General features: G+C 46.1%; 1 protein-coding gene across 1 annotated transcript; it reads right to left on the bottom strand.

Annotated features, from left to right (window-relative positions):
- Positions 1-23,047, bottom strand: LOC123153266 (thioredoxin O1, mitochondrial-like). Its single transcript, XM_044572467.1, has 9 exons — positions 22,920-23,047; positions 3,053-3,192; positions 2,622-2,657; positions 2,445-2,510; positions 2,280-2,330; positions 2,120-2,199; positions 789-893; positions 673-705; positions 1-21 (listed from the first exon to the last, which is right to left on the bottom strand). The coding sequence occupies exons 1-9, from the start codon at positions 23,045-23,047 to the stop codon at positions 1-3; spliced, it is 660 nt and encodes a 219-aa protein (XP_044428402.1).
- Between the last annotated feature and the right edge of the window lie 1,589 nt (positions 23,048-24,636).

The following is a 24,636-nucleotide window of genomic DNA, read 5'->3' as shown; positions in this document are numbered from 1 at the left end:
TCACACTTCACACTTGAGCATCTGTAAAAGAGGAACAACCACAAATTTAAATCTCAATTGCAGTATAGGCCATATGAAGAAGCAGTTCAAAGTTGAAACAACATCAATTAAACACACACGCACAGAAACATAGGAGTTAAAATGCAGTATAGGACCAGGACAAGGAAACTCCTGTTATCAAATCAACACACAGCTTGTAGCAAAACAACAACATAATACATTATAACGAGAGTAAGCTTGAATCAAATAGCACAGAAACATGTGGATATCTCATGTGAGCATCATGCCGTGGTTTAATTAAACAATGATACACCAACATACTACAATATCTTCAATGCAAATTATGGTACTTGTAGCAAAACAGTTTGAAACAACAACTACACAATACATTATAACAAGAGTAAGCTTGAATCAAACAGAAAAGGGAACAATTTCGAGTTTAAAAGTTAATGCAAATTGATTTTCCAGTAGCAAACATTGACGATTTCTGCTAGTGCATACTAGTATGATTCACACCAGAGCAACCATCCAATTCGATGAGAACATAAAAGTAATTTAAGTGGGCAAAGATCCCCCCACCCCAAATCTACAGGAACAGAATAGCTACACTGCGTCAACGGACACAACCGAGCTCACATGCAGTAAGACCAAAGCACAGGCATACATGCATACCAGCAAGAGAATTGCTCCTGCTAGCTGCTGTTGCTGCCACAAAACGCATGACACATTATTTGCAGTACAAGATATGGATCTGGATTCTGGATTGAGATCCAACACGACATACGTACAGTGAAGTGCAGATATGCAACTAGCAGGAAATCTAAAATACTTGAGATATAGGTATGCAGCAAGAACAGCAGGCAATGCAATGATAGTATGAGAGCACTGTAGCTCTGGAAGTAAAAAGAACATAATGCAGCGATGTGCAAGTCACTGAACTTCATAGCAATAACCTGCCACAGCTCGGCGCTTATGTACTTCAAGCTGTCAAAAGCATAGAGAGCCTCTCCGTTGGCCTTGTTGACGAGTTGCCATGGCAGGGTAGCCTTCCTAATCCTTGACCCTTGTGATGTACTTCATGTCCAGTGCTGCATCATATGTTTATATTCAAATCAATCAACTACTTGATCAGGGGGAAAATAGTACGTACATAAAAATTTGCTTGAGCAAAAGCCAAACAGGATTATTGCTTTTCCCCAATTAGAAAAGGACAAGGCAGAACAAGATAGAACAAAGAATAACAAAAGTAACATGTATTTAGCGAATAGCGGTCTCAAGGTGTTCTTGTGACATGTGGTTGCCGAATATGGAGTCGTACTATACTCATGGACATTAAGATTGATAATCTACAGCAGGAAGTGTTTTTTCAGCATGACAGTTGCTTAGTTATTCATGAACTTGTAAGTGTTTATCACCAACTCTCCTCAAACTAAATTTACATTGAACAAGAAACGAATCAGTATCATATCACCAACTCTGCTATAGTCATAGTGCACTCCACATGTTTATGTAATAAATTTACACTGAACAAGAAAGGAATCAGTATCATATCTCTCAATTCGTTGCTGCACATCTAGCAAGAATAGATCAATGCACATACCTAATAAGCAAACATCACAACATGGCATGATATCTGACCCTAATCCACTGGATCAAAAAATTAAGACCGCAAGACCATTTTCTCGCACCCAGAAGCGAGGATTTTCTCGCAACAACCAGAAGCGTAGCTACAACGACAGTATGTGCTGCCCAATTAAACTGGGACACCTAGATTTTGGGCACGCAAAATTTTAGACTTATCAACAACATCACATGACATCAACATGGACATGATACTGATTACCTACCAAGACATGGGGACGCATTAACTAAAGACAATAAACAGAAAATACAACGGAGAGAGTGCCTCTCTCTTATCAGCAGCATCTCATGATGCAACTCACATACTGAACTAGCAACTTAATTGTTCAATTTACTCCACCATGGCAAAAAACATGTTATAGTTTCTAAATTCTTAACATACGCATGACAGTCGTGACTTGCAATAAGTAAAAGTATTTTCTTCTACAACTGCGTGTAAAAATAGAGGATGATGTGTTGTAAAATAGTCCCTAATCACCATGTCGATGTCCACCTTGTACACGGGTATCTTGGGGTACTGCCTGCTCATCTTCTCGATCACAGGTGCCATCGCCGGACCTGCAACACCAAACAACAGAACAGTAGCTCTCTCCAGTCACACACTGAAATCCAATTCATGGCATGGAGATGGCACTTACACGACCCACACCAGACAGCCGTGTAGTAGAAGACGGCGGGGAGCTTCTCCACTGCAAAAGGCAACACACGTTAGAGGGAAACTTGCGCACGCATAGTACTGTCAACAACAGTGTGAAGAATCGATAGAAAAGCTAGGGCGAGAAGGGAGGGGATCGGCGCCGCACCTTGCACCTTGGCATGGATGTCCTCGAAGGTGTCCGCGGAGCCGACGACCAGCATGCTGGAATCGCCTGCGGGTGCCAGGAAACGAGCTATCCATCAGCCAACGACGACCACCAGTGCCAGCCCAGGGCCACGGGGAAGCGGAGGATCGGCGGGAGGAGGAGGCGGTTCAGACGTACCTGTGGACGACGATGAGAAGAGGCGTGTCGGGGAGGAGGAGGAGGAGGGGTGGGTGAGCTGCTGCGGGAGGACGAAGTTGGGCGGGTGGCTTAAGGGAGGATGACCGCCGGGCGTCGAGGGAACGGAGCCATCACCATGGAGGGCGTCGAGGGGAGGGAGGAGGGAGGCCACCCCCATCACCATGGCTGCCAAATCCCTCCCTTCGGATCAAGGCAGTGTCCGCCAGATCAGCGTGGCCAAGGCCGCCAATCCGCCTTGCCTGCTCGAGGAGGTGGTGGCCGTCGACGGTGGGGATGGGGGGCGATAGCGGAGGCGACGTCCATCTCCGCCTGGATCGCGCGCGTGGGGGTGCGGGGAGGGGAGGGGAATTGGCTCACGAGATTTGGTCGCGGGGGGGGGGGGACTCGGACAAGAGGCGTGGTGGAAGGGAGGATGGTCGGCGCTGGGGGTGATGAGGAGGTCGTCGGCAACTGGGATGGGGGGAGGCCGGTGGCGGGGTTGGGATGGCAGAGAGAAGGAGGTCTGGGTTGGGGAGAGGGAGATCTGGGAGGAGGTGGTGGCGGCGAGGAGCTGAGGGAGGAGGATGCGGGTGCGAGTTAGGGTTTGGGCTGCGGATGGATGGCTAGATGGAGAGGTGGAGAGTTGGACGGATGGATGGGCGCCATGTCATCGATCCATGTGACAACTAAACCCACCAATGAGAATAGAGCACATATAATTGTGCTTTTCCTTTTGTTTTTCTTCTACTTTTACACATGAAAAAAATCAAAAAAATGGTCTCATATTGTGCACAAGGGTGCATATTGGAATGACAAACAATGTTGCCTAAGGGAATTTTCATTTTCTTTGGACGAAAAAATCATTTTCCATTTTTTGAGTGCCCCAAATGAGGTTTTTTTGTGAAGAACCTACCAAATAATTGTTACAAAATTGTACCAAATCATTTTTATAAAATACTAGGCCATATTTAATGCACAATTGACCAAATGGTTGGGTGTAAAAAGTTTTGATCCACCTCTGGTGAAAAAGACAAATTTCCGTCGATTCAGCTAGAAGCGGGTCAAATTTGAACTGCGACTGCCTCATAGTTTGCTATTTATTTTTTTCCAAAAATCATTTCTAGGTATAAAAGTATCTATCTAATTAGAGAAACACCAAAAAAATCCAAGATTCAACCACTAGCTAGGAACGGTCATTCCCGCCGTTTTGACCGCATTTTGAAACGGGCATAAAAAATTTAAAAAAATCAAAAAAATTGGGAAACATTCGCATTGTGTCATTATATGTGGCGAAGTTCCCAGGAAAAATAACAAACTTGTAATACGGCAATTATTTTAAAAAAGTGTTCTCAGAAACGAGCTATCATGTATGGAGATCAATGACTTTCAAGCCAAATGATCAATCTTATGGCCACATTCATGGCATAGTTTGTTCAAATGATCTCATATTGTGCACAAGGGTGCATATTGGAATGGCAAACAATGTTGCCTAAGGAAGTTTTCATTTTCTTTGGACGAAAAAACCATTTTTTCATTTTTCGAGTGCCCAAAAGGAGGTTTTTTTGTGAAGGACCTCCCAAATAATTGTTGCAAAATTGGACCAAATCATTTTTATAAAATACTAGGCCATATTTAATGCATAATTGACCAAATGTTTGGGTGCAGAAAGTTTTGATCCACCTCTCGTGAAAAAGACAAATTTCCGCCAATTCAGATGGAAGCGGGTCAAATTTGAACTGTAGCTGCCTCATAGTTTGCTATTTATTTTTTCCAAAAATCATTTCTATGTACATAAGTATCTATTTAATCAGAGAAACACCAAAAAAATTCCATGATTCAACCACTAGCTAGGAACGGTCATTCCCGCCGTTTTGACTGCATTTTGAAACGGGCATAAAAAATTCAAAAAAAATCAAAAAATTGGGAAACCTTCGCATTGTGTCATTATATGTGGCAAGTTCCCAGGAAAAAATAACAAACTTGTAATACGGCAATTATTTTAAAGAAGTGTTCTCAGAACCGAGGTATCACGTATGGAGATCAATGGCTTTCAAGCCAAATGATCAATCTTATGGCCACATTCATGGCATAGTTTGTTCAAATGATCTCATATTGTGCACAAGGGTGCATATTGGAATGGCAAACAATGTTGCCTAAGTAAGTTTTCATTTTCTTTGGACGAAAAAACCATTTTTCATTTTTCGAGTGCCCAAAAGGAGGTTTTTTGTGAAGGACCTCCCAAATAATTGTTGCAAAATTGGACCAAATCAATTTTCTAAAATACTAGGACATATTTAATGCACAATTGACAAAATGGTTGGGTGCAAAAAGTTTTGATCCACCTCTCGTGAAAAAGACAAATTTCCGCCAATTCAGTTGGAAGCGGGTCAAATTTGAACTGCAGCTGCCTCATAGTTTGCTATTTATTTTTTCCAAAAATCATTTCTAGTTACATAAGTACCTATTTAATCATAAATACATGGTTTGGTGGCGATATGTCGAGGTTTGGGCGGTGGCCGAGGGCCCCAACTCTAGAGCGCGTAAAATCGCATGCCCGTCGCGTGGTCACCGCGTGACCGTGGCGTTGCCATGTGTTCTGGGCGGCCTAGGAATGTCTAGTGGGTTGGGCACTCCCCAGGTAGGTGCTACGAAGAAAATTACAGCATAAGATTCTCACGAGGAGACTGATCGATGCTCAAACATGAATTAGCAGCCAAGTGTTTGATTAGCGGTACGGGAAATGTACATGGCTAATGGGCGTGAGTTTTGGCTGCGGATGATCAGTTACTAAGAAGACCGTCTTCACAAATTTTTAGCTCAAAAGGAGGAGCCTAGGTGGTACTTGCTTTTCAAAGTACCACACTGGACATAAATACGAATGTTGAAGCTGGGCTCAAAATAATGAATGGATTGAGCTGACATTTGGTGTAGGATGGTTATTTCGGCATAGGAAAGCACTGTAGAAAATGGATACTATTTGGACATGCCAAAGTGGTACTTCCTTCACAAAGTGCTGCTCTGAACAAAATAGGAAAATGAATATTGTTGAATTATTTTTGAACTAGGCAAGGAAGGTTTTTGACATATTTGATGAAGATATGATCCAAACAATTTATGAGAATTTTTTGGGAATTTTTGGAATAACAGAAATATAGGTTGCTTCACAACCTAGGGCAAAAATTGACACATGGACATGACAAATAGGCAAAACTGATGAGATGGCGCCTAGTCATCGCAACCCACCAGAATTTACAAGGCTATGACCATCTATATTGGTCATTAACAACTAGAAATAAGGCAGCGGACTAGCACTGTTTGCTTTATGACCATTTCGTGTAAGGAAATTACGACCTTTTTGACCAAAATGGTCGCAATGGTTTAGGGTTTGGAGCCCCCCGAAGAGCTTTTGACCAATTGGTCTCAAATGGTCATAGATCTATGACCAATTCTTCCAGGGTCACTGACAGAAGGTCACTAGTTGACATATTTCTTGTAGTGTGAACTACCCTCTCCATCTCGGTTTTTTTATTTTTAGGCGTCTCGGTTTATAGGGCCTGCACGTAGTTCTAGGTCATCCATTTGACTAACTAAATATGAGTTACTATGTCACAAAAAGTATATCATTGGATTCTTAAGCAGATGTAGTTGTATTTAAAAGTCGAGGGCAGGGCTTTTCCTGCACGGTAGGCGGCGGGGCAGTTCCGCCTAGTCGGTTCGACGGAGACGCGAGAAGACGAGGGAGTAGGCTGCTGCAAACGTAGGGCTGTGTGATTTGACAGCGAGTTACTGCTGGACAGGTGGGGCCCCGTGATTTGACTTGCCATTATCATTTTAACTACGGCGCTACTACCGGCGTGAGTCTCCCAAATTCCTGACCACCTCCATACAGGTGCCTCTCCCAATGCTCCACCATGTAGTAGAGGTTTTCTCTTGCATGAGAGCCCACTTCTCCACTTTTTCCTTGCCTATCTTTCCTCCACATATGCAAAAATGCCATGTAAAGCGCACTATTGTACTTACTTTTACTTGCTCCTACAGGTGCTTAAGCTTGCCACATAGGCATAAAGTCTGATGTGGCAAGTTAATCAAGAAGAGAGAGACTAGTTTGGTGACCCAAGGAAGAAACGGTGCTAAGCGCGTGTACCTAGGTGAAAAGACAATTTTGAGTCTATAGCTAATTAAATGAAGCAAACTTAGCAACACCATTTCATTGGAAGAGGTCACTCCTTGGCAAATGCAATAAATACACGTGCTTAGCACCGTTTCTTCCTTGAGTACGAAGAAAGAGATAGAGAGGAGTAAAAAAATACACTTATATCCAACCTTGTTGTAGTATGAGTGACTAAGTGATGACTATGTATGACATGCCAACATCAGATAGCCTAACGCACCGTGTTAAATCTCCAAGGGCGCGACCACGTGAGCGACACGACGGTCGTGGTAGGCGCGACCATGATACGGGCTGCTGGCAGCCCTTGGATCTGAGATCAAACGGTCGCATGCTAAGTTGCTGAAAATTTGCAGAATAACCATCCAGGATAGGATATTCAGCCATAGGTCTAGAATCACGCCATGCAAACGTTCGATCTCAGATCCAAGGGCTCTCGGAAGCCCGTATCATGGGAGAATGGAAAGCCACTACCCTGCTGTTCGCACGCTGGCAGTTCGCTCCTACTCGTCCCCGCACGTCCTTCAATACTACGACGGTTCGCTCCTAGTCGTCCCGTCCATTCACATTACGGCAGTTCCACTAATACTAACCCTCCTCCCAAATCATGGCGTCCCAAATCTCGATGATCGGCGGTGAGTACAAGGTTAGAACCATCACCGGCAATGAGTTCGACGTCATCTACACCCGTTCTTCCGCGACGGTGAAAGGATGCCTTTCTCGCTTCAGACGCATGTTCGAAAACTCAGATGATGAGTGGGTCGCTGGGCTAGATGTTGAGTACACTATAGTCCTAGGACGAGAGAAGGATCTAAAGGACGAAGAGAGAGAGGAAGAAGCCCGCCATGATCCAGGTTTGCGTACATAATGTTTGCTTGGTCTACCACATATGCCATGCCGCCGTTGAGTGCCAGGATTTTAAGAACTTCCTCAAGGACAAAACAGTGAAATTCATTACTGTAGACTTTACGAACGACGAAGAAGTCCTGGGTCGGATAGGCCTCGTTGTAGACAACCCCTTCGACCTCCAGAAGAATCGGCTAGTGCCCTCTCGTCAGCCTTCAATGCTGACCCTGGCAGGAGCCATGGTTCATCCTTCGTACGGTAAACTGGAGAAACCTCCATACACGTTTCATCGTCATGCATGGCAGCGGAATGTACTAGATATAGACCACATCCACTATGCTGCAATGGATGGCTACCTTTGTTTCAATATCTACAAGGGTTGGATGAAGAGCAATAGCCAAGTGTGCGGTTCAAGCAAAGAAGTATCGGCCAAGAGGAATAGGGACAAGGACGAAGTCGAGGACGTGGATGAGGACTCCGAGTAAGGTGGCAGTGTCATTGCTCATGGTGGTTCTAAACTTCTAATGCAGTGTCTACCAGATTAGTTGCATAGTTTAATTTCAGGTGTGCTTAGTTTAATTTGAGGGGTGTGTTGTGCTGAGCCCCCAGCAGAACTATGTTATGTTTCTTCTTGTTACTTTAACTCTTCAGTATGTACATACTACTAGTATTACTTTAATAGAATTTAGCACCCCAATTAAGCACGTACTAGCTTTTTTAATAGTACTATATGCATATTTTGGCAACGAGCGCTCTCTATATGTACCACCTTTTTTTAATTTCAATTTTTGCTCCATGGCGCAATCCATCGATAGTACTAATGTACAAAAGTATACATTTTTTAAAAGGCTAGAGTACTGTTCATCACATATATAGCCAGTTAAATTCTCAACCTAGAACGACATGCATGCCATGTAGTAAACCGATACGGAGAAAGTGTAGTAAAAATGAGGTGATTTTACCGAGCGATCAGCGGGGGAGCATGGCCTGTCATGCGGTCCCACGTGTCATGATGTACCAAGGCGATGCGCGTGTCCCTCTTGAGGCAGAAGCAATACTAGTACGTGGTTTGAGATGATGGCGAACCGAAGTGTGAAATAATGGTTGCTTCGTCCGTCTGGGAAAGTGTGGCATTGTGATTTGACATCTCATTGCTCATTACTACTACTGGGCCGATACGAGTGGGGTGCGTCCCCCCTGCTATTCTGCACTATTATTTGGTGCTTGACACGTCGACCCGGTTGCTATATGTCCCACATGTCATCGATAGGAAGTACATAATTCATGAAAGGGAGCATCGACGGAGGAGTATACTACAGAATTCATGAAAGGGAGCGACTTAGTTTTGGAAAAATCTATTTTTACGGAGTACGTACCCACTAGGGTTTATAGGGCTCATCTAAAAAACATTCGCTTTTCCGTTTGATAAGTCTCAATTCTACTATACTAGTAGTACTACCATTACATGTTGGATTTCGAGGTGCGTTAGATCACCCGACGCAAGCAGTGTCAAGAGGAAACTAACCAATGCATGTACAAGTTCATGGAAATTTAGTGGTCATTCATGCATTCGTTCTAATTAATGCCTCGGTAAACATAACTTCTTGACGAAAACAAGCGTACTAATTACTTGTGCAAACTACGAAATTAATTCGACCACTCACCGTCTACCTTGGTTGGAGAGATTTTGAAATTGAGCCATAAACTGGAAAGGAGGGAGTAGTAACTTTTGTCTCGATTACTATTTGTGGCCTTGTATAGATGCAAAATGTATTTTTTATAGTGGCCTTGTATAAGTAAATGGAGGGAGTACTAACCAAAGTATGTAGTAGGGACGAGGAGTAAACGGAGGGAGTAGTAAAATTTTCTCCTCGTGCTGCGAGCCACCGCGCCCGTGGGCGGGGGAGACGTTGTACTAAGCAAGCTTCTCCTCGTTCTGCGAGTTGACAGGACATATCAAAAGTACTCCAGTGTATAGAGCCTTGCCTCTAAGGTAGGCCCCACATAGTTTGCCTTTTTTTTTAATTTAACATAACGCGTCAAGTCGCAATTTGTTTGTTCACCCGTGGTAGACGATCCTCCCTCCACCAAGTGGACAACCAGTACACGTGCCAAATTACCACGTGGGCTGCCTTTTTCGTACAGAAACGAGCTCCACCGTGTACCCGCGCGGGTGTGGTTGGGAAAGAGACGGGAGTACGTGCGCCGTGCGTGCACCTCTTCTCTTCGTGCACGTCCCCCACCTACGTGGGTGTGTGTGAGAGAGATACAAACCTAGACATAATGCGCCATCCATCCCCATGCCTCCGCCCAGTCCGACCACCAGTCACCACCACGCCCCACTCCTCCTCACCTTATCTCTCATCTTTCTCCCTCCATTTTTATATACAAGGGGCCGCTATCAAAATTACAATTTGCAGATATACAAGGCCACTAACACTAATCGATGCAATATTAATGGTGTTTGCCTCGTGGTACTAGCAAAAGAGGACATTAATTATCCCTTGCATGCATGCGAGAGTTTGTAAAAAAATGCATCTTGATGTTCCGTGCAATGCACGGGCATCTTGCTAGTCCATGAAAACAACACATGGCAAAATTCCACGGCGAACGAGGGATTTGAATCTATTGGGAGGGGTTGTTTGGATCTTGCCCAGGGTAGCCAAAATATTGGCGACCCTTTTGTCCACCGGTGCCTTTGCCACCGATGAACAAGGAATGGCTCGGGTGCTCATGCTGTCATGCATCCTCCAGCGCGCACGTTGGAGACGAGCTCGCACGAGCTGTGTTTTTTTGTCCCACAACGCCGCACGAGCCGCTCGCAGAGCGAACGGCGACCCGCAAATTACGCCATCCAACCGTAGCCGCACACATTATGACAACAACTCAACCAACCGGACGAAATTCACGCAAACACATAGACAAACTGATATTTCATATAAACAACGACGGAAATCATACAAAATACCGGATTTTCATACAAACATTACGGATTTCATTACATTCAAATGAACTACGCGGTGCTAGTTCTGGACAGCACAGGTATATAATACCTGGCCTAAATGGCCGCCCGCCGATTGATTTGTGTTCCTCATGTCCAGTAGCACGATCACCGGACTGCCGGGAGCCCCGGAGGTATATTCTTCCGCGCAAAGGACGGCTCGCTTCCCCACTCCCCAACTGATATCATTGGCTGGTGCCGAAGATGATGGTGGCCGACACCGGTTCGAGTTCATCACTGACAACTACTTCGCCATGGCCAGCACCAGCTCCAGTTCATCCTAACATTCCCCTCTTCCGCGGAGCCCATGCAGGGTCGACGAAGGTCCTCGCAAAAAAAGGATCTGGCAAGACACCTGCTGTGTACGCCGGCGTCGCCTCCGCGGTGGCCTTCATGGGACCCAAGCGGCGGTGGCCTCCCGTGTTCTACTTCTCCTCGATGATGGCGGCGGACACGGAGGCGCTGGACACCGACTCGTCGCTCTTCGTGAACCCGAATTTTGTCGTTGCTTGCATGGCGCGGACGCCGGCATGGGAGTCTCGGCCACAGAAACGGGAGACGCGGTACGAGGCGGCGGCGTGGACGGCAGCAATGACGCCCGTGCACCGCTCCTCGTCGAGCTGGCCTAGAGCGGCGAGTTGCTAAACCGCGCGCCGGCTTGGGGCGGCAACTGGCTCCGTCAGGCGAAGGGAGGGAGGTGGATCAGCGAGCTGCATAGCTCGTATCCGACGGGCTACCCAGCCGGCTTGGATGCGGAATAACTACTCTTCGTAAGCCATTGTAAGAGTGGACAAAATGGTGGAGGAGACAGGGGACCGACAGAGGTGTGTGATTCTTGGCGGCGTTTGGCCTCGTTTAAATAGGAGATTAAATAGATGGCGGACGGGAGGAGCTCGGCGGCGTTGCGTTTAATGCCGGCCCGGTCATGAACGGACGTGCGTCCAGAGTGGGTTTCTCGGCTTCCACACGGGCAGGTTTCATGGAGGCATTTGAATGCGGCATGGAGGCGTGTTCAGCCGGGCGTGCCGCGAGTGGCGCCCTCGACTCTGACCTAGGACACCGCGCCGTTCTTCCACCGACATGTGGGCTCTTTGGGTGCATGGCATGCATGTCAGTGACCCAACGCAGGCAGCGCACAGCAGAGGAACCTTTGGTGGGCCAGGGCAGTCAGAAGCGGGCATTTCATAAACCGATGATTGTTCATTGAGTGTGACGTCATCTTTTTCATGTAGATAAGCCTACTATGTTGATAGCCCGTTCGATACGTTGTGATTCATAAAGACCGCTACAAACATCAATGTTCTGCTTATCACAGATAAGATTGATTAATACCCGTAACAATCCATGTCCTTAACAAAGGGTGCATGCACGTATAGATTGAATGTGTGTCTTGCGTCGTGTGCTGTGTGCATGCAGGCGTGCGAGTGTTGCGTGCGTGCAAGGGTACGTTTTAGTGTTGCATGCATGGGTGCGTACGTGCGTGTGTTCGTGAGTGCATGTGTACGTGTCAGTGTTGCACGCCAGCATGCATGCGTGTGTACGTGTCAGTGTTGCATGCCTACATGCGTGTGTGTCTTGCGTGCGTGCATGTGTACGTGCGGGGTGAGGCTACACGTCAGTCGACTGACTTTTTCATCTCTGGTCATTAGATTTTCCAGCCGTTGGATACGAAATCAAGGGCCTCCAGTTTATCATCAAACTCCACCCCCCTGAGCCGCCAGCCACCACCGGCCAAACCGCTAGCCCTCGCCGCCCGCGGCCGGCCCGCCTTCCCGAAACCACTCCCCACCACCGGTCCGCCGCCGCATCAGCCATCCCTCTAGCCCCCCCGCCAAGCTTTTTCTCTGGGGATCCCCACCCCACCGCACAATGAACGCCCCCCAACCACCGGTGACTGCCAACCAGAGGTCTCACGACTTCGAATACCCACCGACCACTAATCTATTACCATTTTTGTCCTTCATATACGCGTTGACGGGAGGGCCCTATGGTAATGTGCGCTGCTGAATGTGGACCGTTTGACTGGTCAATTGATCGTGTTATCAACAAATTATGGAGCTGTATGGTGAGCCAGTGACCGTATGATCACCCTAAAATGTACTCCTGTTTTATTAACACAGTACAGACTCAAACTACCATTTCTTTCTTTCATATACGGGCTGACAGGTGGGCCCCACGGTTACGCGCCCCGATGGTGCAACACTAGTTGCGCCGCGTGGAACGTTTGATTGGTTAATTGATTGTGTCATCAACAAAATACGGAGTTGTACGGGTGAGCCAGTGACCGTATAATCATGATATGTATTTGTTTAACACGGTACAAATGCAAGGGCTCATATATACGCGCAAGCACTCACCGCTATAAGCGCACACACGCGAACCCTACCCCTATGAGCACCTTCGAGAGAGTGGGCCAGCATATATGATCTTGAGATTTTACGAAGTCACCATAGGTGCCTCATAGTCGAGTGGAACGTCTCCTCCCACTGAACGTACGTCGCCGAAAAATAATGAAATTAACACAAGATAAATGCGAGCACCAGTACTTTAACCTTGGTGGGCTCGAGAAACCACTGTCCTCTAACCATCCAACCACATGTTGGTTAGCATGACAAAATGTATGTGGTGACCGTGATGAGCTTATTCTAAAGTCCAGTGACCATATTGTGCTTTCGCTTCAAATACAATGATCGTAAGTGTCGTCAACAAAATACGGAGCACGCATCAAATGCAAAGTCTGTCAGTGTCATCAACAAAATATGGAGACGTATCGTGAGCTAGATACCGTTGTACTATTGTATATGCTTATTTTCTTAGTGGACGATTGTGTGTGTGGTGTGGTGGGCACATCATTTCTAGTTGTGGTGGGTCAACATGAAGACTCATGGGTCGGTTCCATCCTGCGCCACATATAGGTTGGACCAAGACGTGTTATACGAAGACCCATGTGGAGGAATTGGCATACAACACGAAGCTACCAGAGTAGCGGAGGACTCTATCCCCACTGGTGATAAGCCGACTATATATGATTTGTGACCCTAGGCCCTTAGTATGTTATACAAGCTTGGGGGCTAGTTCGTCGATAGTATACACACACACACACACAATGCCTGGTATTCACATGTACTTTGTACACACCCCTATCACTAATATACAGTACCAGGAGTAGGCTCTTTCTTCAACTGCAATTGAATTCTAGCATGTGCATGTGTTTATTTCATATTATCGATCCATAGAGTGAGAGCGGTTTGAAATACAGGTAATGGATGCTTTTGCAATTCATATATAAACATTAATTAGTGCACTCCATGTTGTTAGTGTGAAGCACTTTATACATTTGTCACTTGCATGGATACATTCCAAATTGCTAGCTACGAAATAGAATACATGGCGAATTCAACATAAAGGGGGTTTCGAAGATTCGAATTCATAGGAAGTGCATTCTTATATTTGAACCCGAGATAATGGCATTTGTAAATCAGATGTAAAAGGGAACATCAATCTTTGTTGTGAGTTTGAACATGCTATATATATTCATACGCATATCTAACTTTTTTTGCAACCAAGGAGATTATATCTGGAACCATGCATGAACTGAGGTAAGTTACATATTTTTTAATATATACTCGTGTACAATGTATATTCAAATGTACCCCCTCCATTCCAAAATAATCGTAGCTTTAGGATTTTCAAGAGTAAAGATTTGTGAAGTTTGACAAATCCTGAAAGTTCAATTCAAGAGAACCGAAAACGTTAATGCTTCTGCTCCCAAATATTGAACGAAGCGCCAAATAGGCCTCTGGTCACCCGAAATCGCGCGAGACTAATGTTTTGATGGTAGGAAATTACTGTCCTGACTCTGGCCCGTGTAGCCTATCGTCCCGATGTCCAAAGGTCTAAACCGGGGTAGGTTTGTAACTTCACCAAGACGCCAGAGAAGCATTCATACGCCATGGGCGCCTACCCATGCGCTTGGCCGAAATCTATCCCACCCACATTTGGGACACCTAACATGACTGTCCTAGCCCCAACCTGCAATATGTCCGAAATTTTAGATGGGGGGAAAGTTTGTAACTTTCCCCAAATTTCAAACAAGCGCGTCTCAAACCGAAACATTGTTCCCCCTTAGTTCCCCGCCTCCCTCCGTTTCCCCATTCATACTCCCTGGGCATGAAAACGCCCTCTCCACCAGTCATGAAACCCCAGCCTCCTCCGTCCTCCACCCCATAGCGGCCAATCCACCGCCGCCCTCCTCCATCACGCCGGAGTCGGTACCCCGACGTCATCGTCCAACGCAACCGCAACCGCAACGCCCTCAAGGACTTAGCAGCTGAAGTCGAGGCCAAGCTGCCTCCACGACACCGACACCAACGTGCGCCATACCAGAACCACTCCGACCACGTCGTCCCACGCCTCACTACTGCGGCTCCACTGTCGCAACCGTCCACCGCACCAGAGCTGTTCCCGCTATGCCGTCGTTCGCCGCCTCGAATCTGCTTCCCCGCCGCCGACAGACGGCCACCGCACCACACTCAACAACTTGGCCATTGGTTCGTCCAAGGCTGCACCGTCCTCCACAACTTCTGGTTTCTGGCGAACAACAAGAAGATCGTCGAAAAAACAGAAGGAGGACACAACACTGCCAGCAGAAAGAGGTACTCCTCTTCCCTTATTCGTGCAAATCTTACGTCTTCGCTCACACCGTATTCATCCCACGAAAGAAACTAGTTGAGCGCTTCTTACTGCATCTTCTTCGTGATACTAAATGCACAAGGTTTCCTCCCTTTTACTATTTTACCTTTGCTAGAGGTCATTAGCCCGCCTGGATTTCAATTCAGGGTCAGTCGAACGGCAACTAAAAGAAGCAGCACCCGCTTAGGCGCGTGGAGCACCTAGTCCGCCTGTTCCCCGAGGAAGCGGTGCATCGGTGTCTATCATAGGGGTGTGGGGCGCAGGAGCTGCTTGCGCCCGATCTGGAGGTCGGCGGGGCTTGAATGGATGGCCGGGGGTGGTGCCAAGCATGGCGGTGCGGTGAGGTCGAGGGGAGGGCGTAGGCAAGGGAGGAATACTGGGCCGATGGTCGCTGGGGTTTCGAGGAAGATCGGCAACACTGACTCGCTAGAGGTAGATGAAGGCGATCTGCCTGTTCTTTGTACATCGGACGGTGCAGAAAAAATAGACTGACCTATTTGCTTTCAGTCGACTGTTATTTTCATAGAACCCTGTAGTAATTTAGTGTGCCATGCATGTTGTAGAGCTATCATATGTCTCCCGTCATTTATTTCTCATCGACCTGCTATCTGCTACCTTTACACTGTACTAATTGTGCACACACTTCACCCATACTCACACTATTGTTTTTTTATGCATGGGTATTTCAAACTCTGACGCAGTGTTGATGAATGCAGAAAAGAAAAGACAGAAGTCGCTCCAGTGTAATTCAAAGATAAGCACTAAGCATTCCAACGCTCTAATGGGTGCAGTGTCAGCAGTTGGAGATAGTAAACGTAGCTCTGTAGTTGATGATCTCAATTGCCACACACAACCATCCCAGGTGCTTGCTTTAACTTCGCGCTATCAAATGTGGTTGCATGTTGCATATGGTGTCTAGCTTGTATTGCTTCCAATTTGGTTAAATTGCATCTGCTTACTTTACACATTATACCTTTGATAATGACATGCCTTCCTGTTTTTGATACATACTACATATGTCTATTAACCATGTTCGTACATCAAACTAATGCTCTTTTGTATCCCTCGTCAATCACTTATGATGAGACAGTCACCCGGGTGGGTTTCTGTGAGACGCCATACTCGTTTAAAGAGTGCAGTGTCATCCTCCCCACATGATTCTCAAGAAACAGCAAGGCTAAATGAAGATAGTCAACGTAGCTCTCTAGTTGATCACCGCAATCCCCTCACACCACCATCGCAGGTGCTTGCTCTTACTTGGTAATGTGATATGTAGTGTTCGTCTTACATGAAAGTAGTGTTCGTCAGTATCATGCATCAATGAGTTCTGAAGAGAAAATTTTATTCCTTTTTCTTGTGGGTTTGACTTGACAAGGCAAAATCAAGAAAGAGGAAGGAAAAGAGTAAGGAAGGCGATGATGGTGGTCCTCTGCAGCAACGTAAACGGAGCATCTATACCGATTCTCCTTGTACTGATAGTGCATTACAAGGTCCAAGTCTCCGCTCCCCTACTCCACCATCCAAGGTGCTTGCTGTAACTTGGCACTGTGATATCTGGTTGCATGTTGCATATGGTGTCTAGCTCGTATTGCTCCTAATTAGTGTAAACTACATCTGCTTAGCTTACACATGATACATGTGAATATGACACGCTTTCCTATTTTTGGTACATACTATATCTTATGATAAGGTACCTTTAAGTCGCCACTGTGATATTGGTTGTGTCTTGCATATGATTTCTAGCATGTACTGCTTCTAATTTGTTGAAACGCCATATAGTTTGAACTTGGCAGAGTGATATTGGTTGCATCTTCCATATGGTGTCTAGCTTCCAGTGCTTCTAATTTGTTGAAATGCCTTCTGCTTAGTTACCACATCATAGGTGTGAATATGTCACACCATCCTGTTTTTCATACATATTCCATCCTCGCATCATGTGTTTGCCTTTCATCCGAGTAGTGTTCATCAGTATCATGCATGAATGAGTTCTGAAGAGCGAATTTTATTCCTTTTTCTTATTGGTTTGACTTCACAATTCAAAATCATTATAGTTGAAGGAAATTAGTCTGGCAGTGGATGATGGTGGTCCTTCGGAGCAACTCAAACAGGGGGTCTCTACAGATTCTACTCCGCCATCCTCCCAACAAGATTCGCAAGACAACACAAGGCTGGACAGTCAACGTAGCTGTGTAGATGATGATCACATCTCCCCTACTCCACCATCACAGGTGCTTTGCTCTAACTTGACACTATTATATGTGGTTGCATGTTGCGTATGATGTCTAGCTTGTATTGCTTCTAACTTGAATTGCATCTGCTTACTTTACACATAATGCCTGTGAATATGACACGTGTTCCTGTTTCTAGAACATATGTGTACATGATGAGCACATCTCCCCTACTCCACCATCACAGGTGCTTGCTCTTACTTGGAACTGTTATACGTGGTTGCGTTTTCCGTATGATGTCTAGTTTGTATTGATTCTGATTATGTTGAATTGCATCTGCGTAGCTTACAACTTATACCTGCAATGATCACTTACCCATAAGACACATTTAACTTGGGACTGTGATGTAGGTTGCATCTTGCATTGTCTTCTAGCTTGTACTGCTTCTAATTTCTTGAAATGGCACTTACGACGAGACACTTTTTACCTGATAGAGTGATATTGGTTGCATGTTCATATGGTGCCTAGCTTTCATTTCTTTTAATTTTGTTGAAATGCCTTCTGCTTACTGTTTTTTCATACATATTCCATCCTCCTATCGTACGTGTGAATATGAAACGCTGTCTTTTTTTGTATATATTCCATCCTCCTATCCTGCGCTTGCCTTACATCAAAGTAGTGTTTGTCTGTATCATGCATCAACCTGTTATGCAGAGCTAATTTTATTCATCTTCTTGTGGTTTTGACTTCATAAGGCAATATCAGAAAATAGGAAGGAAAATAGTAAGTTAGGGGATGTTGGTGGTCCTCCGCACTGACGCAAATAGAGACTCTCTAGATTTGCCACTGCTACTGCTAATGAAGTTGAAGTCCCAAGTCTACATGATGAGTTCATCTCCCGTACTCCACCATCGCAGGTGCTTGCTCTAAGTTGACAGTGTGATAATTGGTTTCATGTTGCATATGTTGTCTAGCCTGTATTTCTTCTATTTTGATTAAATTGCACCTGCTGAGTTTATACGTTATACATGTGCATATGACATGGCTTTCTGTGTCTAGAATACACTGCATCTATCTATCATACCATGTTCTTACATCAAAGTACTGTTGTTGTGTATCCCGCATCAGTCACTCATGATTGGACGCTTTTAACATGGCAGTTTGATGGTGGTTGCATCTTGCATTGATTTCTACATTGTACTGCTTCTAATTTTTCAAATTGCCACTTATGACAAGACACTTTTAACTAGGCAGAGTAATATTGGTTGCATCTTTCATATGGTGTCTAGCTTGCATTACTTCTATTTTCTTGAAAATCCTTCTTCTTAGTTTGCACATCGTAGTTGTGAATATGTCATGTCGTCCTGTTTTTTACATATTCCATCCTCATATGGTTGTCTTACATCAAAGTATTACTTGTCTGTATCATGCATCAATGAGTTCTGAAGAGTGATTTTATTCTTTTGTGTTGTGGGTACAGCTTGACATGGCAAAGTCAAAAAAGAGCAAGGAAAATAATATAGTAGGGAGTGTTGTTACTCGTCGATTGAAACGAAAAAGGTTCTGCCGTCGAGATTCTGCTGGTACTTATAGTGCAGTAGAAGGTCCAAGTCCACCGGCTAAATCTACAAATACACTATCACCTGCTCCACTAGCTGCAGCATCCTCTTCAACTGTACCAGCATCTAAACCAGTTACTCGTTTGTTTGCTTCGGAACTGGCCAGTTCCCAAGCTGCCTTTACACCTAACACTACTTCCGAAGCACTGCTGACACAATAGGACTTGGCAAGATCAGATGAACCTCATGAGCATCAACACCAAGACGGTACCTGACCGAGTCAAGTTGCAGTTGCATGCTCCTTTATATGTACTCTCATAGTTTGATGTACACTAACACTTTCCATATTCGTTGTTGAACTAGCACCATGGCGCAAGCGGAAACAGACATCAGGGATAATGCTTGACAGATTAACAAAATCTAAAGGAGGAAGAATGGAGATCCATTTTGAGGCAGGTTTAAAAAGGCCACGTGATGCTACAGAGTCAGCCAAGTTAGTATCAGAGGCAGCCGTTGCCGTTAGGTGTCATGCACGTATCCTCCCAATGTGGATCCAGTACAGGAATGAGAAAGACAATACCCAGGTTAACACCTTCCTTGACCATTTATCCGTAAGTAATGTTATTCATCGCAATTAGTAATATTGTCTTGCTCTGTCCCATACTTTCTGGCTTCCTCCTAATAAGACTCACATTCTTTTTTCAACATATGAGGTTCAAGTTGGATCTGAAAGATGATGCAACTAGACAAGCATGCACTCATGTTTTTCAGTCTGCTCTGCGACAGTATCGGTACCACCTTAGAAAATCTCACTTTGAAGGCAAGGCTAACAATGAAATCGCTAAAACATCTCTAGTAGAATATATTACAGATGAAGACTGGACAGCCCTCGTTAAACACTGGTCTGATCCAAAGTATCAGGTAGGCTATATGTATTTGATCAGACCACATATTGAACTTGTATTTATGTATGTGCCTTACAAGTGTATCTTCTTCTAGGCTAACTGTTTGAAGAACTGTCAGGACCCCGATTCCAAGTCACATCGATCTAGCCGGTAACACCTCATATCACTTTGCGGCCTCACGCATGGTATTCCCACGGGTGTCGCCTTACCATGGCCCGGGACTGTTTGCGCCTTTTGGCTCACATTCGCTAGCATCCATATGATAGAGAAACCGGGCCGACATGGCTAGTCGTGAACCCAAAGCGACACTAACCTATGGGGACAGGCATACATGAATCACATCGAGCATGTCGGTCAGCGACGTGTGAATCCGGGCTGTAGCACTGGGCTAACAGGACTCCAGGAACCCGGGCTATAGCAGGATAGGCAGGACTCCGGATGTCACTGCGTGACATTTCCCCGAAGGGACAGACACAGGAACGAAGTGAAACACATGCCGGCCAGTCAAGTGTCCTGAGCAGTAGTGCTGGGCTAACAGGACTCCGGTGAACCGGGCTGTAGCGGACTACTATGGCTCATGGAAGCACTAGACTACATTTCCCCATAAGAGAGGCTGCCAAGGATAAACAACTAGATTGTCGGATCCCACACATACCAAGCATTTCAATCATACAACAATATGCTCGATATGTGTAAATACAACATGGCATCACAACATAACTCTACAACTCAAGTATTTATTCATTAGGCTCCGAGGAGCGAGATATTAAAAACATGGGTCTCATGACCCAACAATCATAGCATACAAATCAAGCACATGCGGAAGCTTAACATGTCTGAGTACAGACATCTACAAATGGAAAAGGCTAAGAAGCCTGACTATCTACCAGATCCTGCCGAGGGCACAATATCGTAGCTGAGCTATCAAGCTAAACGTCGAAGTCCATGCGGAACCACTAGCGAGACCGAAGTCTCTCTGCAAAACATAAATTAAGCAAACGTGAGTACAAAAGTACTCAGCAAGACTTACATCAGAACTAGCTACATATGCATCGGTATCAACAAAGGGGGTGGTGGAGTTTAACTACAACAAGCCAGCTTTGACTCAGTGGCTAACCTGAACTATGACTGCAAGCAACTCTTTGAGGTGGCGCACACGAGTCCACATATTCACCATTCAATACACCACTATGGATCCGCTCCCGTCTCCCTACGAGAAGGCCATCCATAGCACTCACACTTATCTTGCGAGTTTTAGAGTATCCACTTTCACTTGTCTATGAACTGTTATAGGCAACCCAGATGTCCTTTACCGCGGATACGGATATTCGAATAGATCATTTATAACCCTGCAGGGGTGTACTTCTTCACACACGCTCTCGCCACTTACCACCATGTACATGTCGTGTATCTCGGCAACCTTCAAGCGGAAGCCTAGCGAGGGAGTCGGCCACGACCTGACTAACCACACAAGTCTCTAGTCCAGGTTTATCGCCTATTCAGGTTCCATCCGTGAGGAGATCCGGCCGGAGTTTCGCGCACAGCCCCAAACAATGTGTGCAGGGTTCCTGAGACACCAAATGGGCGCCCGGTACACTGTGCCACGATGTATCTATCGCATCATGGCCCACCCCTAGGGTCAGCACTACGCACGGCCGCCAACACATATCCTACAAATACCAGAAACTAGTTGCAACTCCTGGACAGAGGACAAGGGCAGTTATTAAGTCGAGAGGGTCCATTGGTTTCGGGCCCAATGCGTGGTAGTAGCTGTTCATGGATCACAAACACAGAACTCAGTTCCTAATGACGGTTTCAATGAGACAACCCACCATGTACTCCTACATGACCTCTCACCACTACCTTTACCTAATCGTGTTCACACACTTAGCTCACACACAGTAGGACATGTTCATCACTGTTCCAATTCATCCCCGATGAATCAGACCTGACTCAACTCTAGGAGTAGAAGGCATGACAAACAAGCATGAATGAGTAGGCACATCAGGGCTCAAACAACTCCTACTCATGCTAGTGGGTTTCATCTATTTACTGTGGCAATGACAGGTCATGCAGAGGATAAGGGGTTCAACTACCGCAACAAGTAACAGATGAATCGTTGTTGTCCTAATGCAGTAAAAGAGAGCAGGAACGAGAGAGTGGGATTGTATCGAAATGAACAAGGGGTTTTTGCTTGCCTGGCACTTCTGAAGATAGTATAGCTCTTCATCGGTGTCATCGAACTCATCGTCGGAACCACGTTTATTGAGAGGGAACAATACCGGCAAACAAGGAAGAAACACAATCAATGCAATGCAACAATATGATGCATGCTCATGACATGGCAATATGTTGTTGATTGAACTAATGCAACTAGAAACCATATTAAATGAAGTTGGTTTGAACCCTAGGTTCAAATTCAAACCCCATATGTTAAAATTCAAATGCCATTCACTTAGTTTGTCCTAAACAGCAGCCATAAGTTGTTCTAACATGCATGAAAATGGTACAGATGGATAGATTGGACTTTTCTAACAGTTTTTCATACATAATTTTTTTCAATCTGAGCTACGGTTGAATTTATATGAATTTTTGAAGTTTTGGCTATTTTCTGGAATTTTCTCGATTATTTTAAATCCAGAAAATCATTAATGACATCAGGATTGTGTCACTACTGCGTCAGCAGGTCAGCCGAATTGACCAGGGTCAAACCTGACTAGTGGGACCCGCGTGTCATTGACACAGGGACTAACCCACGGTCAAATCCAGCGCTGACTGGGGTTTGACCCTGTGGTGCGGCCCGCTGTTAGTGTTTGCTAGGCTGCTAATTGGGGGATTAGCCGCTAATAATGTCGCCACGTCATCATCGTCGGACTTAGGCCAGCGACGACCAGATCGGTGGCGGAAGTTCGCCGGAAACTCGCTACGGGGCTCGCTTTTGTGCGTAGTTTGCATCTACGGGTAGCTGAAGGTGCGCCGCATCCAACCGCGTAGGCCGTTGGTCGCGGGGTGGCTGGTAACGCCGTTGGCGGGGAGCTTGGTGGCAGACGGAGCCACGGGCTCGAGCGGGACGAGGCTAGGGTGCATGGCGGGAGGCTTGGGTGGTGGCGTTCGCTTTCTGGGGGGCTGCTGAGCACGCAGACGTGCTCGGCTTCGGGTGAATCGAGCTCTGGGCTTGGCGGCGACATGGATGGCGGCGGGGAGCTCACGGGTGCGGTGGCAAGTATGACTAGGGGACGAACGAGCAAGGGAGAACAGGGGGAAAGGCGGCGGAGCTCACAGCGCATCGTTTGGCGGTGTCGGATGGCTCGGGGAAGCGTCGGAGCAAGCGGGTGGCGAAGGGGATCTCCGGCGACCCGAGGAGGAAGAAGGGGCCGGGGACGTCTTCACGGAGCTCCTAGCGGCTCCTGGCTTGGTGTAGAGGATGCGGGGGTCGAGGTGGAGCTCGTGGCATATCTGGATGGGCGTGGGGAGGTCGGTGGTAGCGGCGAACAGCGACGGTGGGGCGGCTCCATTCGATGGTGAGAGAGAGAGGTCCAGGGGAGAGGGTGAGGACGAGGGAGAGCGAGAGAGCGTCAAGGGGGTCGCTGGCGTCCTCAGGGCGATGGGGAGACAGGCAGGGAGGCAGGAGGTGGCCGGCGCGTGGCCGGTGCGCGGCGAGCACGCGCCCCTGCCTTCTGGCATGAGGTAGGGGGTGACTGGCTGCTGCGGGTGGGCTGGGCCGCCAGGTGGCTGGATTGTCAGGTGGGCTGCACAGGAGGTAAGCGCCAGGTAAGGTTTTCTCCTCTCTCTAACATTCCTTTTATGTTTTCTATTTTCTGTAATTGTGTTTGGCTTTATTAAAAATGGCAGGGTATCTCCAAAATTCATGAAACTGCTCCATGTCACTGTTTGGAATATTTCCAACAGCAAACATTTCAGTTTGTGATTATTTGAGCATTTAAAATATTATTAGCAATTAAATGCCCAAATGCAAATACTATATAATTTAATTCAAAAATCCAGAATGGCCTAGAAAATGTGCACCATTTTTGGGAGAGGTTCTAGACCAATTCAAAAATGATGAACTTTTGTGAAGGGCATTTTGGATTCATTGAAATGTTTTTCAGTTGAACCTGGTATTTTTAGGGGGGGGGGGTGCTGGGGTTTATTGATCCCCATTTCAGGTTTAAGAGAAATTTAAACATGATGCAACACAAGACTAGCTAACCCAGAGCAGACCAGAAGTAGGGATGTGACAACTCACCCCCACTAAAAAAATCTCGTCCCGAGATTCAAGCGTAGGGTAAGATGAAGGGGGACGCAAACTTAACCCAATCTTCATGATCGAAGTTGCACTTCATAAGAACGTTGATTCGATCACCATCTTTGTCTCAATGTCTTGCTTTGAGAACTCCAACCAGCATGACAACGAGAGGGAAGGGAAAACTCTAGAAGGATCGATCTTCTCGAAGATCGAACAACTCAGGATCAACTCATGGAGTGAGACATAGGAACATCTCTCCAATTGAGACACAAAGTTCACATCAGGGTGATGGAAATCAGACGACGAGGATTCAAGTTGGTAGGTAGCAATTCCACGCTTGGTTTCAAAGTTGCAAGGAGATAATTGTCATGAACCCATAACAGGGCACCTCGGAGAAGGTGACTCGTTGAACTGTTCCCTTAAGTGGCAA

Source organism: Triticum aestivum, chromosome 7A (genome assembly GCF_018294505.1).
Source record: "Triticum aestivum cultivar Chinese Spring chromosome 7A, IWGSC CS RefSeq v2.1, whole genome shotgun sequence".
Taxonomy (NCBI): domain Eukaryota; kingdom Viridiplantae; phylum Streptophyta; class Magnoliopsida; order Poales; family Poaceae; genus Triticum; species Triticum aestivum.
The sequence above is the reverse complement of the archived record's forward strand: the minus strand, read 5'-3'. Positions and strand labels throughout refer to the sequence as shown.